This window comes from Antechinus flavipes, chromosome 3 (assembly GCF_016432865.1).
Source record: "Antechinus flavipes isolate AdamAnt ecotype Samford, QLD, Australia chromosome 3, AdamAnt_v2, whole genome shotgun sequence".
Lineage (NCBI taxonomy): Eukaryota > Metazoa > Chordata > Mammalia > Dasyuromorphia > Dasyuridae > Antechinus > Antechinus flavipes.
The window spans coordinates 552,448,391-552,467,346 of NC_067400.1; the positions used below are offsets into that span (position 1 = coordinate 552,448,391).

At 39.5% G+C, this 18,956-nt stretch overlaps 2 protein-coding genes and 1 long non-coding RNA gene across 5 annotated transcripts in view; 2 read left to right on the top strand and 1 right to left on the bottom strand.

The window, feature by feature from the left end:
- Positions 1 to 210: 210 nt before the first annotated feature.
- Positions 211 to 10,539, bottom strand: LRRC51 (leucine rich repeat containing 51). 3 transcript variants are annotated; one of them, XM_051987449.1, is made up of 6 exons: positions 10,093 to 10,539; positions 9,281 to 9,409; positions 5,524 to 5,667; positions 2,238 to 2,443; positions 1,036 to 1,184; positions 211 to 432 (listed from the first exon to the last, which is right to left on the bottom strand). In XM_051987449.1, the coding sequence occupies exons 3-6, from the start codon at positions 5,606 to 5,608 to the stop codon at positions 291 to 293; spliced, it is 582 nt and encodes a 193-aa protein (XP_051843409.1). In that variant the 5' UTR covers positions 5,609 to 5,667; positions 9,281 to 9,409; positions 10,093 to 10,539; the 3' UTR covers positions 211 to 290. The 3 variants fall into 3 exon arrangements, with proteins under 3 accessions (XP_051843409.1, XP_051843408.1, XP_051843407.1); XM_051987448.1 differs by lacking the exon at positions 9,281 to 9,409; XM_051987447.1 differs by lacking the exons at positions 5,524 to 5,667; positions 9,281 to 9,409; positions 10,093 to 10,539 and having other exon boundaries at positions 2,238 to 2,594.
- On the top strand, positions 1,191 to 3,325 carry LOC127555260 (uncharacterized). Its single transcript, XR_007952196.1, has 2 exons — positions 1,191 to 2,038; positions 2,593 to 3,325. It is a non-coding gene; the product is annotated as an uncharacterized LOC127555260 (long non-coding RNA).
- A 136-nt stretch (positions 10,540 to 10,675) lies between the features above and the next one.
- Positions 10,676 to 18,956, top strand: part of NUMA1 (nuclear mitotic apparatus protein 1) — a 90,123-nt gene continuing 81,842 nt past the window's right edge. Inside the window, exon 1 of the mRNA XM_051987445.1 lies at positions 10,676 to 10,786. The gene's annotated coding sequence lies outside the window, so the exon portion shown is untranslated. The remainder of the gene's footprint in view (positions 10,787 to 18,956) is intronic.

The following is an 18,956-nucleotide window of genomic DNA, read 5'->3' on the forward strand; positions in this document are numbered from 1 at the left end:
TGAGGAAGGGAGCCTATCAGGTCAGATGATGCCCTCTAGGTATCTATTGATCAAATTTCAGGCTTCAGGATAGATAGCAAGGCCAGATTCTGTTTCCTTAAGCATGATTGGGGCTCAATTATGCTATCTATTTTGATAAGAGTTGCTGTCTACTTTGTCCTTCTTTTGAAGGGCACCTCAACGCGCAGCTGAGGGACTCAAGTCCCCTAGAACAGATCATTTCCTTTATTGCTAAACTAAATAATGAGGGAAAGGGTACTAGAGTTTTAGAGAGCATTGATAGGAAATTATCAAAAATTATCCCGTTTGATTCGGACCTTCTTGGGCTTCACATTCATTCGTCTCCAAATAGTGGCTGTGATCCGGTCTTGCTTGGTGACACCACTGAAGTCAAACGTCGTAATTCGGGGTAGGATGGACAGCACATATTGCCTGTAGGGAGGACACAGGATTGTGTGCTCCCCAGAATGGGAAGAAAGGATAGAGCTATAGTGGGGGGCTAGATGTGAGATCAGGATCACTTAATTACATGCCCCAAAGAGTTATCTTTTCCTCTTTACATTAGCTCCTGCAATAGTAAGAGCAAAGTGACTTTCTACACAGTAAAGAGATGACTACTGCCATTCTTTTCCAGAGATACCTAAGGGAATTGGCGTCTGTATCCTATGTGGGGATGGCATGGGACAGGAAGCTAAATCAGTAACTTCTCAATCCCATTATGTTCTAATCATTGAGGCTTTTTCAATTCAAGGTAATGATGACTTGGTAATCTTTGCCACTCACTTCAATTGGATTCATTCTCTGTTCTAGGCCATAAAGAAGTTAGACATGGGCCTCTTCCATTCCATTCCCTTCCCTTCCCTCAAGGAAAGGGACTATTTGATAGGGCTACAGATTACCTCCTTTTGAGAACATGGTAAAGTTCCCTTTCTCCCATGTCTACAACCTGTGTTGTTCCCTCAGCTTGTACTTCAGAGGATGAGAGTCTTGAGCCTTTTGTTCCCTTTCCTTGGGGTCTCAGGCCAGGGGCGTTACCTGTATCCCTTTTCATCCTCTATGGGGTTCCCATGGAGGGTTAAACTCCGAAGCTTGGGAAGACTTGACAGCTTATCCACTTCTGTCAGACGATGGATGCAGTTGCCATGGAGATAAAGAACGCTTAAATTGAGGAAGGTGGTCAGCACCTGGTGGATGAAAAAGGGACAAAGTACCAGGTTGAGCCAGTTTTAGAAGCTGATTTATGAAGGTGGCAAGAGACTTGGAAATCTAGTCTTGAGGGGATGCTCTTTTCATAATCCCTTCTGGAAACTAGGAAGCAGTATGGTCTGGTGCAAAAAAGATAGGAGATTTCTTCTACTCCATGCATTTCTTAAGTATGTACTCTTTCTTATAACCACCTCATGAGAAGTAGTAGTACAAGGAATATCCCAATTTATAGGAAAAGAAACAAGACCTGTATCAAGGGTGGTCATGTATTTATGAGGGCTCTCTCCTGACGTTTTTCCCACTCTGTTCTGCCTTATTTAGGTCATGACTGAGTTAGTTTCAACCTTTGTTTTCTCGCAAAATTAAGAAGCTATATTGCAAGTGGTATGATGTTTACAAAGCACTTTACAAAAACCTGAGTATCTGATTTAGAGATGAGGGATTTAATTTCACAAACTTTGAAGTGATTATGTACAAGGTATTGGAAACATGAAACTTGGAAAGGTCAAGTAACTTGCCCCAGTCACAAATCTGGGAATGGGCAGATCTTGACTCATTAAGATCTCCAAAATTTTGATTTTTTTACTCTTTCTCTTATGTTTCCAGAAGAGAAAATGACTAGAACTCATCCTGTGACAGGATGACGCCTGAAGAAAAGGGCTGTCATTCCATTTTATTTTTCTTGCCCCAGTGTCCAGTGCCTAACATGGTGTTTAGCAGATATTAAGTGCTTAGTTTCTTCTTCAGTAGTTTAAGATACCCATTTCTAAGCTGCTTATGATGACCCCCACAGAGAAAACTGGAGGAAAAGAAGAAAACTTGGCACAGGAAGGTAAGGGTTCGTTCTAACTACTAATATATACCACTGCCCTTCCCTACAGTGCTAGGCGTATGGCAGGTGTTTCATAAATACCTTAGGCCTTGTGTACATCATTGATGTTTCCTCTTGTGATTCTTCCCCTCCCCCATCTGCCTGTGGCCCATGTCTCACCTGGCATTATCTTCCCTCCCCTGGGGACTCAGGCACCTACGGGGTCGATGTTGGGCAGGTCATTGAAGGACAGGTCAATCCAAGCCAGGTTCTGGGGATGCTCCAACAGCTGCGACATAGTTTGACTGAAGTCGGTGAGGTCATTGAGCACGTTGTTGTTAATGCGCACAGCCTGGGTCAATGATTTACCCTGACTAGAACGCTTTACTGGCCGGAGCCCAGCCCTGGGCTCCTCACTTATCAGGTCTGCAGGGACAGATTGTGGGGCAGTGGTTAGCCAGGAGCTCCAGGCAAGGGTCCTCTCTCCCCATCTCAGTCTGAGGCCAACCAGAACCAGAACAACCCAGAACTGTTCAGGGTCACAGTCACAGCTGTCACATGCCATTCTCCCACAGAGCTATGCTGTCAGTCTGCATTATGGATCCCGGGGCCAGAATGAGGGCAAGTGTCTGCCCTGGTCAGGGCTCACCTGGAATTCATTTCTGGAAGGTAGGTTTTAGGAACAATAAAGATAAGTAAAGAAACTTTGAATAGGACTACATGAGAGTCAATTGAAAGAATTGGAGAAATTTATCCTGGGAAAGACTGGTAGGGGAACAGGTAAAAAAAAAAAAAAAAAAAAGAATTAGATGTGAGCCCAGAAAGTAGAACTAGACCCATTGTGGGGAGTATGGTGGAAAGGACAATAGGTTTTCAATTGGACCCTTCAGAATCCCATCCTTGCTAGAGCTAGTTCTCTGACTTTTGACAAGTCAGCTTTATTCCTTTTGGGCTTCAGTTTCTTCATCTAAAAATTTGGACTAGATTATTTAGAGAGTTTTTAAGCTAAAAAAAGATGAAACCATGACACAAAATTAAAGGCAGGCAATTTCAGCTAAACTCACAAACAGACTAGATTCATAAAACACCATAACTACTCTAACCTTATCACTGTACGTTTCTTCCACTTCTGAATGCTATGAATTTGTGGCCCATTAAGAGTAACTCATTTTCAGCTAATAGCTTATTTGAGAGACTATCTCATCCAATTTTTTTCTTAATTTTTTAACAGGAGAAAACTCAAGACACTCAGACCCAGAAAGGGAAGGGACTTATTCAAAGTCACAATTAAAGGAACTAGGAACCAGAGCTCAGGATTTCTGAATGTTCCTCTCGTATTTTCCAAGCTCAAATCTGACACTACTACAAAAAACCTTTAGTTTGCTCTTTCTCTCCTTGCTCCCACACAAATTTCTTCTTGTTCTGCTTGCTGTACAATGCTGTACAGATTGCCTAGTACTCATTAAGGGCTCTGTGGAGGACGGTCATTACACAGAAGTGGTAGGGGGCACATTGTGCTGCAGCACAGTTCTTGGGGTGGAAGTAAAGGCTAGTGAAGTTAAGTGCTGATCACCTTTCTTCAAAAAGCAATGCTGAAGTTGAAAGGGATAATTGGCTTCAGTGTGAAAATTACATACTGAAAGAATGTCAGCAGGATGATTCCCTTATTTTATAGAGCTTAAAGCCAAGGCACAGAAAGGAAAAAGAATTTGCCTAAAAATGAGTACCATCCAGTGACAAAATGGCTAAGTAGCCAGAAGGGAGCAGTTGTTTATTTCCCTGTTAGAGCAGATTTTCATGAGGGCAGATGTCTGAGCCCAAGACCTATCTAATCCTATCACTTTGGAATATTTCCTCAAGAGATGGGGTGATGTGTTTTTGTTTTCCTGCCCACCAAGAGAGGAAGAGATGTACCTATACTCCATGACACCCTTTTACATATCTGTCACAGTGCTCAGACTTTCAGCTGGAGACAGTCTTTCTCCTCAAGAAAGTCTTAAGGCTTCAAAGATGGTTTGTCAGATGAGGAATGTGCCAATTCAAATTGAATCACATTGTTTTACTGTCCTGAAGCAAACTGGGGTATCTGTGGCCTCTCATTTGGGTTTCTGTCTTTAATCTGATCATAAGTTCAAAAATTTGGAGCTGGAAGGGATGCAGAGGTCACCTAGTTTAATTCATTTTTAGATTCAAAAAAAAAAAAAGACATCAGGAGCTTCTGTGACTGACAGGTAATAATAAGTACAGAGTTCTTTTACAGCTACCAAGCACTCTTACTATCTGCTCTTATTAACTGATTCGGTCTTTTAGCTTCACTAAGAAGTGAATAGCCCAATTTGCCTTTCCAAATTCTCTGCATATTTGACTCCCACAAAAAGCAGAAGAGAGAATAGCATCTGATGACTGATCTGATAGTGGGTTGGCTTTGTCATGTCCCTGTGATGCTCTTTTTTACATCAGGAGAGGCTATTATTCATCCAAACTCTGCACCCTTTGAAGACCAGAGCTGGTATGAAAATTTGTTTGAAGGACACTGCAGTCAAGGGATTTGGGTTCAAGCCCTGACATTACCATCCATTAATAATACCTATATGATGCATTCAGATTTGCAGGCAGTGATAATGGATAGAACCAGCATTGAAACCAGGAACACCTGGGTCTAAAACCTGCCTCTGATACAAACTTGCTTGGTGACACTGGGCAAGTCATTCAATTTCTCAGTGATGAAGGAAACTCTTGGAGAAACATTGAAGACCTGCAGTGATAGCATCCTCACATCAAAGTTTCCCCTCCCAATGAAAGCGCAGTTGCAATCCCTAGTCCTTTAAAATTTGCAAAGTACTTTTGTCACAACCTCTGAGAAGTAAATAGTACAGGTATTTACCCCCATTTTAAAGATATGGAAAAACAGTAATTTTCTCATGATTTTAAAGAAAGCAAGTGCTATGTTTTGTTACTTTGAGCAAGTCAAGTCCCCTGTTTAGGCTTCAGTTTCCACATACAAAAAAACAGCTGGCAATAATTTATAGTGCTTTAAGATTGATAAAGCGCCTGCTGTTAGGCTCTCCACATCTGAATAGTATTTGCTATTAGAATAGCCTTTTTACAAATAGGCTGATAGGATAGGTGTGTGGCTGAGTCACAAAACTAATGTTGGGAGTATGAGATGAATAAGCATGTGTCAGATGTTCACTATAGGCTATATGCTGTGCTATGTATTGAGGGAGTAAGAGGGCAATTAGACCAGATCATCTTAAAGTCCTATTCTCATTTTCTTCATAATTATTTTAGCCATGTAAAGGCTCCTAATTTGTTTCCAACTTAGCCTTTATAAAGTATCAAGCCATTTTTTTTTCCATCCTCTTTTTCAAATATTTTTTCAAAAGCAAAGATTTGGAAAAGGGAAAAGAAATTATCTAAAGATAAGAAAGTGTTACTCAAGTTGAATGAGGTACTGGTGTTGGAGGGAGAAGGAAGAGGAAAGAGGCCGCGCACATCGGGCTCACCTTGGATGAAGTTTATACTTTTGAAGGAGAAGTCGAGGGGTGGCTCCTGTGCCAAAGTCTTCACATAATCCCAGTTGTCAGTCATATTTCAGCCATTATGGGGGATGAAGGAGAAGCATGGGGCCCTGAATTGCCAGCTTCGGCCTAAGGGGACAGAGAGGGGCTGCATTTGGAGAATTTTTGGCTTGCAACATGCTTTCCCATATTTATTTCAGTTTCACAACAACACTGACAAATAAACAAGATGGGCACATAGCCCTAATTTAACAAAAGGAGAAGGGGAGATAAATGTTCAGCAAGCCAGCGGCATAATTGGATGCCTCCCCCTATGGAAGCCAACATGCTGGGGTGACAGAAATGGGGCGGTATGGGAAAACAACCAAGTACAAGATAATTTAAGAAGGGAGAGAAAGCTAACAACTCATGGTAGCAGGGAAGGTTTCCCTAAGGAGGTATGAAGTAAGGGAAGGAAGCTAAGGATTCTAAGACATGATGGGAGAGTTGTAATCATATCACTTTCAGGATGTCATTGATAGAGGGAACTCAAATGAACTCCACTAGCCCAGGGTTACACAAACCAATATGTGTTGGAACTGGGACCTGAACCCAGGTTTTCTGACATATTGGCTATTATAAGATCCTCATTTATAAATCGAGGGCATTGGAGCAAATAGCTATTATAGTCAAGCCTACTTCTATAATCCTTGGCCTCTGTGGCCTCAGATATTGCTCAAACTGTTTTTCAGGCTTATCTGCCTCTTAGAATTCTTAGTTTCCTTTTAAGTAAATCCCAAATGCCATTTTTTTTTCTTGAGGTCTTCCTAATTCCTCCAGCTGCTAGAGCGTCTCCCATCAAAAATTTCCATTATTTGTTCTGATAAAATGGTAATAGTAGCTACTTAATAAATCAACGATGAAGCAAAAGAACCAGAAAAGAAGCTATTAGATGGGAGAACCAGAAGAAAGCAATGTCATGCAAATTAAAAGTGACAATATCTAGGAGCAAATGAGTATTGGAAGTTCCAGCAAGATCAGAAGAGCATCTGAATTAGCAGCTAAAGGATTGTAGGTCATCTGAGAGAAAACTTTTAGATTAATAGTGGAACTGCAGTGGCCTGAGAAGTAAGGAAGTAGAGGCAATAAGTGTAGGGTGGCTTCAAAAGAGAGAAGTTCTATATTTAGGGGCTATAGGTTGATAACTAATATGTGCAGGAATGGAGAAGGAGGGAAGGGAAGGGGAAAGGGATACGTATGCAGTATTCAGGAGCCATAGAATCTCGGGAGTGAGGTCTTGCACTACTTTTTCCAATGACTACTCATAACTTTCAGTATCCACCTGATTGACCCAAGTCTCACCTGCTGCTCCCAAACTCTAGCATGTGCAGTGGCCACACTCCAGTAGAACCATCTCTGCTAAAACAAGCTGAGGATAACTAACCTGTTGGTGAGTTAGGGGAATGTCTATCCCGAGCATGTGAAGACTTTCCCTGGCAGATGAGAACAATTTGTTCCAATAGCCAAGAAGGCTGCCAAAGCAGGTGCTACAAGCACTTAGAAGTTGCTCTGACATCAAAGATACCCAAGTCCCCACTGTCTCCTGAGTCATTGCCAGTCATCTTCACTTCTGTCCTTTCAGTGGACTTCTGGGATTCAGGAAGAGAGGATTTTGTGCCACTCACATAAATGTAATTTCACACGTCATCAAGACATGCCCCATGGTGTCACTGGTCATCTTTAAAAATGAATGACAATATGGGGGCAGGTAAAGTATTTTAAGAATGGAGAAGTTTGGGGATATTTGTCGTTTGTCCTTCATTTCTGAAAAGAACCAATGACATAATAGGTGATGTAGACAGCAGTGAGAACCAATAGATAAAAGAGTGAAGATGAACCAGGGGTAATGGAAGAGAAGACTGGAGTGATAGGATTAAGAATGCAAATACAGAAGTTGATCTTGGAAAAGAGAACCATTCTTTATCAAAGACTGGGGCATTACAGATACGAATTTTGTCAGAGACCTTACAGTCTAAGAAGGTTGGAGATACTCAGATACGTACACAAATAAGGACAAGAGTAAGTTAAGAGCATCTAATGCTGAGGAAAATACTCAGTGGGATAAGGCTTCAAGGAAATAGTGACCTTTTCTTTAAAGGAGAAAGGATATGGTGATATTATATAATAATAATGAAATAATTTTCTAACATAATAGAAATAGGTGGGCCTCCAAATTGGGTACTCAACTAAAATTCTTCCAGATAGGGGAGTAAAAGGAAAGAATGGACGATGGTAATGTAGTTATGTCATAGGAAAGGAGAATTTGACTAGAAATGGATAACTGCTTTTTTTCCCACCAAGGTAGGATTTGAGTCTCTTGCTATGGGGGGTGGGGAGAGGGGAGGAAGAACGGAGTAAATAGTACCAGGAAATCTGAACAGAGATGAATCATTTCAAGAATTTCTGAGAATCAATCCCAGAAGAATAAAAGAATTACCATGCAGCTCTGAGGACTCGGTTGAGAATTGATAATAATGGGATCCTGTCAACTTTCCTTTTTTGTCATTTGAGAAGAATTAGAAGAGAGGAGAATGAGGGTAGCATGGGTTTGACAGTCTAAATGATGAAAGGCCAAATAGTCAAAGGTACAAGTGTTGAACTGATCATCTCTAAAGCCAGAGCAAGGAGGGGAATAAGAAAGAATGGAGGGGGAATGAAGGTTATGTTGAGGATGGTGGTCAGTTTAAGGAATAATGCAAGAGTACAAAGGGTTATCAAAGATTCAAGACAACAAACAACACAATTATGGGTAATGGTAGGTTTTAAGGTAGAACCATCTCTATGAGTAGCTTAGGCATAATGTTGATTGAGAGGCCAGTGTGTGAGGGAACCTCAGTGTGTAAATTGAAATTTCCAAGTATTCGGACAAGGTTTGGGATCTCAAAGTTTGGGATCTCCAAGGATGGTTCCCATCTTTGGCTCCAAGCTCCCCTTCCTCAGCGGGGAAGACTGAGTCAAGTACTGAACCTGAGAAAAGAGAGTGACCATGACACCAAGAGATGAAAGCCATAAATATTCTTATGCTAATTTTATAGATAAAATGAATGTTGAGAGACAATAAATGACTTCCACAGGGTCACACAGATTGTCTCTGAAATAAGATTTAAGTTCAAAACTTCTTGACTCCAAAGTCTACCATTTTATCCACTATGCCAGCAAACTACCATTTAGAAGAATGTACTGAGCCTAAAAAGAGGGAGTTATTTGCTGAGTAATAAATGCAGATGAAGGGGTTGGAAGTGACTGGAGAACAAGGAGTATGTTTTTTCTCCTGTCTTACCCTATTGAGGAAATGAGAGGAACAGCCAGCACTCAAGAAGTGATTCAATGGAAATATCCATGTTTCCATGGGCACATGAGCACAGAATATCAAAGGAAATAGAGAATAAAGTAAAGACCATGATTTAATTGGACGTTTATAGGGCAACTGAAAAGTGGGAAGAGTGTAGGAGAGCTCTAGGCTTCAAAATTGCTAGTTACTTGGAGCAGACTTATTGAAAGGGGAGGAAACCAAGGCAGGCTGGCTTGCCTGTGTTGTGACTTTCATATTCCCATAACATATTTGCCCTTTCCCCCATTTTTGGTAGTGGTCCCTTCTTCCCCATCCCAATAGTATTGTGCCAATTACCCACAGGAATTTAAAATTCATAGGCTATGGAAATAGGATGGAGAGTACCCACCCTCTGCCACGCCTAGCAAGTACCTCAAAAATCCCTAATTGGTCTCCCTGCCTCCAGTCTCTGGCCTCTCCATTCCATCTTCCACAGATTTGCCAAACTGATATTCCTAAAGCATAGGTCACTCCTCTGCTCCAGATGCTCCCAAATTGTCACTAAGTTAAAATATAAACTTTTGTTTGATATTGAAAGCCCTTTACAAATTAGCTCCAGCCTACTTTCCCATGCTAGTTTCCCACTGGCAGCGAAATTGGCCTCTGTGCCTTTGTTCACGCTCTTCTTGCTTCACCTCACCCCATCTGGTATACTCTTCTCACCTTTATCTCTTAGAATCCCTGAATCAAGGCTAAAATTCAAGTACCTCTTCACTAGGCCAAGCCCGACCACTTCCCATACTCTCACCCCAATTATTTTACTTGTCTGTGTCACTATAGTTCTCCCCGCCCCCCAAAAAACAACAAAACAAAACCCAAAACGTATTCTTAAGTACTGGAACTTTTTCGTTTTGTTTTTGTTTTTTTTTTTTTTTTGAACAAACTGTTTAGCCCAGTGCCTGGATGATGTATAGGCACTTCATGGGTGTTGAATGAATGATTGGGGGGGGGGGGTCCCCCGATCTTCGTGTCTGGGGCTCATGTCAAGCTCTCTACCAGGGGTCTCTCTGGGTTACTTTTTCCCCATCCCCACCTCCCCACCCGGGACTATCGCAGATTCTTCAATTTTAGCTATCCCTGCTCTGGGGCCATCTCAGGTCCTTGTAGTGTGGCTGCCTATACTTGACATCTGTTCCCGCCTCAATCCTTGCCCAGTGGGCTCCCCAGCTGCTGCCCAAACTCACCAGCTCCGTCTCCTTTAGCCTTTGCCTTTCCGTAGACAGCGACACACTTAGCGCAACTCCATGGTAACCATCATCATCATAGCCTCCCAACCTCAGTACGCCTTGCCCCGAGGCATGCCGGGACCTATAGCACTCGTCGCCTCTTGCATTGGCCAACGAGAAGTATTACTGAACTGCCAGGGATCTTGGGACTTGTAGTTAAAGGATTCCAAGGTTATCAATCGAGACTTCGGCATGGTTTGGCCTTCTAAAGGTTTTTAGTCTCTAAAGTCATCCCCCCCGCTCCATTTCCCGTTCTGGCCAGGTTCCCTGCACAATCTCTGAGGAAGTCTCAAGGAATACTGGGATTTGTAGTTCTAGCCTCCCTCCGGCCCGAGTGAGTAAAGACTTCTCATTGCTCCACCCATCTCCGGCTCCAAGTTCCCTTCTCCCAACCAACTTTCCCCTACCCCGGCCAAGGGCTGAGAGAATGCGCATGTGCACCATGATGTCTTCTTGTTTTGGCCAATGAATACGCAGCGCGAGGGGGCGGCGCTGCAGTTCAAACCGTGGGTCTGGGCGGCGGCGGCGGCTGAGGTGGCTACCGGAGGATGGGGGTGGGGAAGTGGCGAAGAGAGTGAGTGTAGAAAATGAGACCCTCAGCCCGCCCTAGAAGTTCGAGCCTCTGAAAGGGACGGCGCGCGTGCGCGGCCAGGTAAGACCAGAAGGGGAGTCAAGGATGCACCCTAGTGTCAGAGTGAAGAAATAGAAGGGAGGTGTTACGGGCCTTGGGGTAGAAGATGTGAGGGGTCTCCAGAAGGGCAGTGGACTAGGGGAAGGGGTGGGCGGGGCGAAAAGAGCGCGAGAGGGGAGATGGTGGGGAAGAGGGGAAAAGAGAGAAAGCTGAGTTGGGGAGGTGCTAGGACAGCTCGGATGTGTTAGGGCTGGAGAGGGATTGTGAACGCCGCCTTTAGTTGGGGAGAGGGGGCTTTGAGGGAAGGAGGTCTGAGAAGTGATGGGAAGCACTACTTAGTGCTGTACCCTGCGCTGGTATGGGTGAGAGGAACACTGGACAGGAGGGACACTGACCTTTAGAAGCTATCCTTCGACGGGGAGCCACGGCAAGTACAGGTGAAAGTACAAGCGGAGTTTCTTTTTCAAAATAAACAGGGTCATTTTCTGTTAAGGGCATATGAGCTTATTTAAAGGCTAAGAATTCTTGGAGGTGGAAGGTAGACTTGGAGAGGATTTAGATCTAGTCCACAAGCACTTGCTGAGCTACTAGGTGGCGCCGCAGACGGAGCAACTGCCTGGAGTCCGGAAGACCATTCAGGAGTTCAAAGCTGACCTCGGACACTTACTGGTTCTGTGACCCGAATGAAAAAACGTGGTCCCTGGCACAGTCATAAGAAATGGGCTCATAGCAAAAAAACTATAGACCTAGAGTACGTGAAGGGCTGTAACGTATGAGACAGGAAACATTTCTTAGGGGGCTGTTGAGTACCAGGTAAGACCTGGGGATGGAATAGGATGGAATAAGATTGGAGAAATTCTTCTAAAATATACTCAGGGATTTGTGTTTGTTCCTAAAGGTAATAAGGAGCCACTGAGAAAGGAAAAGAATTGAGATAGAAGAATGAGACACTTCAAGGAGGCACTGAATTTTCTATGGCTGTACCCCCATATCTGCAGTGCCCTTCCTCCTTAATTCTGCTCATATATTTCCCTGGCTTCCTTTTAGTCTCCACGAAAGCCCCATCTTATATAGGAAAGTTTTCCCAATCTCTTAATTCTAGTGCCTTCCCTCTATTAACTATTTCCTATTTATCTTGTATATAATTTGCTGATTGCTTGAATTGAAAATACTTTTGTCAAAGATAAGGAAATAAAAACAGATTTTTTTGGTTGTTGTTTAGTAAGTACTTTCAGGACCCCATTTTGATTTGGGCTGTGTCTTTTCCCTTCTTCAACTGGAGGATGATCACAATGTCTTAATATGTGAGACTGACTTGATTGACGGTGAGGTGGATGAATTATTAAGTACTTGATCCCCTTTTTAATATTAGTAGCTAAACAAGGCAGCTGGGGATTATTCATTCTAAGCTTTAGTCTACAAAATGAATCTGCTTAGTCTTTGCTGGTATACAAGGAAGCAAATGAAGTCTCTTGATCTAATTGCTGGCACTTATATATGGTTTAGCACCTGAGCTTTCTGAAAACAGAATGTTTTAATTTGCTGAAGCACTTTGGCCCTACTACTTAAGTCATTTTGTGTGTGTGTGTGTGTGTGTGTGTGTGTGTATGTGTATGTATTAAAAGCACATGGCAGCTTCACTTGCTGGTAAGTGGGCAGAAGAGATTCCAAACAAGCATTTTTCATTGTAGAGAAAGAGAGAAGTGGTGAAGTTTTCCTGAAGAAGAAGGGGTAAGAAATAACTATCACATAATAAAGGTGCATAAGATGAAGAGATACATTTGAAACATTCATATGTAATTAAAATGAGAGACTGAAGGAATCTTATATTTCAGCTGAATTTTAAAAAGTAGGAAGCAGTCATGGAGGATAGAGTAAGAAGTGCACCTTATTCGCATTTGAACAGGATAAAGGAAGATTGAGCAGAGTCATACACCCTCATAAATAAGGATCTCATCCAGAAACAGATTAAACTCAAAAGGGGATTAGGAGGGGACAGAAACAAGCTAAGGGAAAAGGGGCTTAAGAAAGATAAGAGAACAATCAGTGTTGTCAGTGTTTTGTGAAGGGGGAGATTAAAAGGAAAAGAAGAAAATAAAAACTTGGGAATAGGGAGAATAGGATAAGGAGAACAGGTGCAACAGAGCAGAAACTTTTATTTTTATTAATAATGAGTGTCAGGCCAACTTTTTTGCTCTGTTACCATCATTTTAAAAAATGAAGTTTCTGTCAACTTAAAAAAATATATATATTTTAAACTTTATTTTTGTTGTGCTTTCTGTGGGGGGAGGGCTGTTTTTCTTTCTTTTTTTTGAATAATAGCTTTTTATTTTCAAAATATATGCATAATTTTCAATATTCACCCTTGCAAAACTTTGCTTCAAATTTTTCTTCCTGCTTTCCCCATCCTCAATATAGCAAGTAATCCAATATATGTTAAACCTGCAATTTTTATATACATATTTCCACATTTATCATGCTGTACAAGAAAAATCTGATCAAAAAGGAAAAAGAATAAGAAAAAAAAAGCAAGCAAACAACAAAAAAGGTGAAAATATTATGTTGTAGTCCACATTCAGTCCTCACAGTCATCTTTCTGGATGTAGATTAGCCCTCCAAAATACTGGCAAAGATAGCTTTCAACATTTACCCTTGCAAAACGTTTGTGCTCCAAACTTTTCTCCTTCCTTATCCCTCCCTTTCTTCTCTAGGCAGCAAGCCATCCGATATATATTAAACATGTGCAATTCGTCTACACATATTTCCACATTTATCATGCTGCATAAGAAATCAGATCAAAAAGAAAAAAATGAGAAAGAAAGAACAAAGCAAACAAAAAAGATGTTGTGATTCACATTCAGCCCCTACAATGCTTTTCTCAATGCAGATGGCTCTCTCCATAACAAGTCCATTGAAATTTTCTTGAAATCACCTCATTGATGAAAAGAGCCACATCCATCAGAGTTGAGATCATCACATAATCTTTTTGCTGTGTATGCACGGTGTTCTCTTGGCTGTACTCACTTAACTTCACTTAGAATCAGTTCATGTAAATCAATCCAGGCCTTCTGAAATCCTCCTGCTGGGGATTTCCTCTTTACAGAATAATATTCCATCATTCACATACAATAACTTTTTCAGCCATTCTCCAACTGATGAGCATCCATTCAGTTTGCAGTTTCTTGCCACTATGAAAAAGGCAGCCTCAAACATTTTTGCACATGTGGGTCCTTTTCCCTCTTTAAAATCTCTTTGAGATACAGGTTGGATCAAAGGATATGCACAGTTTCATTCCCCTTTGGGCATAGTTCCAGATTGTTCTCCAAACTGTTTGGATCAGTTCACAACTTTAACAATATATTAGTGTCCCAGTTTTCCCACATCTCCTCCAACATTGATCATTATCTTAACCTCTCATCTTAGGCAGTCTGAGAGGTGTGTAATGATACTTCAGAGTTTATCTTAATTTGCATTTCTATGATCAGTAGTGATTTTGAGCATTTTTTAATATGACTAGAAATGGTTTTTAATTTCTTCATCTGAAAAATTTTCATATCCATTAACCATTTGTCAGTTGGAGAATGGTTTGTATTCTTATAAATTTGTGCTAATTCTCTATGTTTTATAAGATCTTTATCAGAACCCTTGGATGTAATAATTTTTTCGCAGTTTTCTGCTTCCTTTCTAATCTTGTCTGCATTGGTTTTGTTTGCACAAAAACTTTTTAATATAATTAGAATATTCATTTTGTATTTCATAATGCTCTCCAGTTCTTTGGTACCCAAATTCCTTCCTTCTCCACAGATCTGAAAGGTAGACTATCATTCTAATTTGCATATAGTATCATCCTTTATGTCTAAATCATGATCTCATTTTGACATTATTTTGGTAGGCTGTTAAATCAATGCCTAGTTTCTGCCATACTAATTTCCAATTTTCCCAACAATTTTTTGTCAAATAGTGAATTCTTATCCCAAAAGCTGGGATCTTTGGGTATATCTAACACTATATTAGGCATTGACTATTGTGTCTTGTGAACCTACCCTATTCCACTAATTCACTGCTCTATTTCTTAGCCAGTACCAAATGGTTTTGATGACAGCTGCTTTATAATATAGTTTTAGGTCTAGTAGAGCAAGGCCAGCTTCATTTGTTAAAAAATATCAACAGTTTCTCCCAGCATTCCTTTCTCCTTTTTTTTTTTTTTTTAACTGCCTCACAAAGATCCATCCCATGTAACAAATAGTGGTGTTTGTCTTTTTTTAAAGACAGGAAAAAAATAAGATGAAAAACTGAGCATAGTTTTTATACATTGAAAAAAATCTGAAAATATGTACAGTAGGGGCAACGCTTGTGAATCGTCTACCTCTGCACAGAACTGGATTGGGAATATGTTTTTAAATATCTTCTTTTGAGACTTGTTTGTGTTTTATAATTTTGCAACGTGTCTGTGTGTGTTTCATTTAAATTATTGTAGTCATAGTGTATGTACTTTATTTTTTTATTTTTGGCTCTACTTGACTGTTTCAGTTCAGGAAAACCTTTTCCAATCAATGGGCATCTACTTTGTTTCCAATTCTTTGCTATCACTAAAAGTGCTGCTGTAGATATTTTGGTGTATGGGAACTTTCTTTTTACCAATGGCTTCTTGGGACTATTAACCTAGTAAGGGAATCTTTGGATGAAAAGATAGGCATTTTAATCACTTTATTTGCATAATTCCAAATTTGTTTTACTGTTTGTTGCACAAACAGTATGCCAGTGTGCCTATTGGCATCTTTGGTCATCTTTGCTCCAATTTATGAAATGTAAGGTATGAAATCTTAGGATAGTTTTGATTTGCATTTTTAAAATTAATGATCTGGAATTTTCTTTCAAGAAATTATTAATACTTTAAAATTCTTTTGAGAATTGTTTATATTCTTTTACCACTTATCTATTAGGAAATGGTTTTGTGGGGAGGTTTATTTGTGTGTGTGTGTGTATGTGTGTGTGTGTGTTTTCGTGTGCACACTTATATGTATATGTCTATGTCTACATAATTTGTACTCCATGCCTTTTAATTTACAATTCTTTTCAATTCTAGGGGAACTTAACGATTTCATGTGCTTAATGATGAGTAATGGAAAACATCTTTAGCTAGTTGCATATTATCAATGTGGATCTATGATGATAATTATTATGAATACTAGGTGTATTTATATCTAACTTAATCCCCACCACAACCTTGAAATTTAGGTGTTATTATACCCATTATAAAAATGAGGAACCCAAGGCTGAGAGTGGTAAAATGAAGTATCTAAAACAATTTGAGCTGAATTCTTTCAGACTACAATTCTTTTTTTTTTTTTAGCTTTTTATTTTTAAAATACATGCAAAGCAACATTCACCCTTGCAAAACTTTGTGTTCCAAATTTTTTTCCCTTCCTCTCACCTCCTCCCTTAGATAGCAAGTAATACAATATATGTTAAACATGTTCAATTCTCTTATACACATTTCCAGTTATCATGCTGCACGAGAAAAATCAGATCATAAAGGAAAAAAAAAAGAAGAAAGCAAAAAGCAAACAAACAACAAAAAAGGTGAAAATGCTATATTGTGAGTCACATTCAGTTCCCACAATCCTCTCTCTGGATGCAGATGACTCTCTTCATCACAAGTCTATTGGAATTGGCTTAAATCACCCCCTTTTTAAAAAAAGTCACATCCATCAGAATTGATTACCTTATTATCTTTTAGAAAAAATTTTTTAAAATAACTTTATTGACAGCACATATGCATGGATAATTTTTTACATTATCCCTTGCACTCACTTCTGTTCCAACGTTTCCCTTCCCTAGATGGCAGTCAGTCTTATACATTTTAAATATGTAATAGCATATCCTAGATACAATATATTTGGTTGCAGAACCGAACAGTTCTCTTGTTGCACAGGAAGAATTGGATTCAGAGGGTAAAAATAACCTGAGAAGAAAAACAAAAATGCCAACAGTTCCCACTCATTTCCCAGTGTTCCTTCTCTGGGTGTAGCTGATTCTGTCCATCATTGATCAATTGGAACTGAGTTAGATCTTCTCTTTGTTGAAGAAATCCACTTCCATCAGAATACATCCTCATACGGTATTGTTGTTGAAGTGTATAATGATCTCCTGGTTCTGGTCATTTCACTCAGCATCAGTTCATGTAAGTCTTTCTCTGTATTCATCCTGCTGGTCATTTCTTACAGAACAATAATATTCTATAACATTCATATACCACAATTTACCCAACCATTCTCTATTTGATGGCCATTTATTCAGTTTCCAGTTTCTAGCCACCACAAAAAGGGCTTCCACAAAACATTTTGGCACATACAGTCCCTTCTTTACTATCTCTTTGGGATATAAGCCAAATATAGTAACATTGCTGGATCAAAGGGTATGCACAGATTGATAACTTTTTGGGCATGGTTCCAGATTGCTCTCCAGAATGGTTGAATTTGTTCACAACTCCACCAACAATGCATCAGTGTCCCAGTTTTCCCACATCTCCTCCAACATTCATCATTATTTTTTCCTGTCATCTTAGCCAATCTGACAGGTTGTTTAATTTGCATTTCTCTGATCAATAGTGATTTGGAACACTCTTTCATTTGAATGGAAATAGTTTCAATTTCATCATCTGAAAATTGTCTGTTCCTATCCTTTGACCACTTATTAATTGGAGAATGGCTTGGTTTCTTATAAATTAGAGTCAATTCTCTACATATTTTGGAAATGAGGCTTTTATCAGAACCTTTAGCTGTAAAAATGTTTTCCCAGTTTGTTGCTTCCCTTCTAATCTTGTTTGCATTAGTTTTGTTTGTACAAAGGCTTTTTAATTTGATATAATCAAAATTTTCTATTTTGTGGCCAGTAATGATCTCTAATTCTTCTTTGGTCACAAATTCCTTCCTCCTCCACAAGTCTGAGAGATAAACTATCCTATTTCCTCTAATTTATTTATAATCTCATTCTTTATGCCTAAATTATGGACCCATTTGATCTTGGTGTACGGTGTTAAGTGTGGGTTTATGCCTAATTTCTGCCATATTAATTTCCAGTTTTCCCAGCAGTTTTTGTCAAATAATGAATTCTTATCCCAAAAGTTGGGATCTTTAGGTTTGTCAAACACTAGATTGCTATAGTTATTGACTATTTTGTCCTGTGAACCTAACCTATTTCACTGATCAACTAATCTATTTTTTAACCAATACCAAATGGTTTTGGTGACCACTGCTTTATAATATAGTTTTAGATCAGATACAGCTAGGCCATCTTCATTTGATTTTTTTTTTCATTAATTCCCTTGAAGTTCTTAACCTTGTGTTCTTCCATATGAATTTTGTTGTTATTTTTTCGAGGTGATTATCTTTTTATCTTGTTGCTGTATTCAATGTTCTCTTGATTCTACTCCACTTACCACCAGTTCATGTAAGTCTCTCCAGGCCTTTCTGGAGTATTCTAACACACTGTCTACTATTCCACCTAATTACCTAATCCATTGATTATCTGTATACCTTACAATTTTAACATGTGGCACATATAAAAATTTTAATAATAATTTCATTGCTCAGGGAAGAAGTTTTAAACAGAACAAAAATAGATTAGAGAAATTAAAATGAAGACAGTTTCTGTAAGTAAGTATGTATAACTTTGATTTCTGCTCAAAATGACCAAGTCTTTTTATGAAGTATGTTTTTACTTAACATCTATGTCTGATTGGGACATTTCCCAATTGAGAATGAGAATGGGAAGAAGTTCTACTGATAGGAGATAACATGGAGTTTAATGTGTTACTATTCCTAGATCACTTGAGCATCCCTGCTCTTCCAGAACACCCAATTTAAATATTTAAAACAAGAGTCACTTACTAAAGCTCTGCCCATTGTAAAATGACAAGAAATTTCCCAGCCATTTGTAATTGCTACTTTAACCAAAGACCTGCTGTAACCTGTTATAAAGAACACTCATTTACTTGCCATTAGTTTCTGGCTTTGATATAATACTTTTTTCAGGATTCACTATTCAAAAAAAGAGAGATTATATTTCGAGTCAGTCAACAATCAAAGAATGTTTATTAAGTTCTTACTATGTGACAGGCATGGAGTTAAGTGATGGCCAGAGAACCTAATGATTTATTTTTTTAAAAATTGATAATCTTTTCTTTTTA

Excerpts from the sequence above, each read along its gene's own strand:
- LRRC51 (XM_051987447.1), bottom strand. The coding sequence starts at position 2,582 with ATGGCATGTGACAGCTGTGACTGTGACCCTGAACAGTTCTGGGTTGTT. Across the intron at positions 1,185-2,237 it reads ACCTGCCCAACATCGACCCC|GTGCTGACCACCTTCCTCAA; the intron begins GTAGGTGCCTGA and ends TTCATCCACCAG. Across the intron at positions 433-1,035 it reads GAGGATGAAAAGGGATACAG|GCAATATGTGCTGTCCATCC; the intron begins GTAACGCCCCTG and ends TCCTCCCTACAG.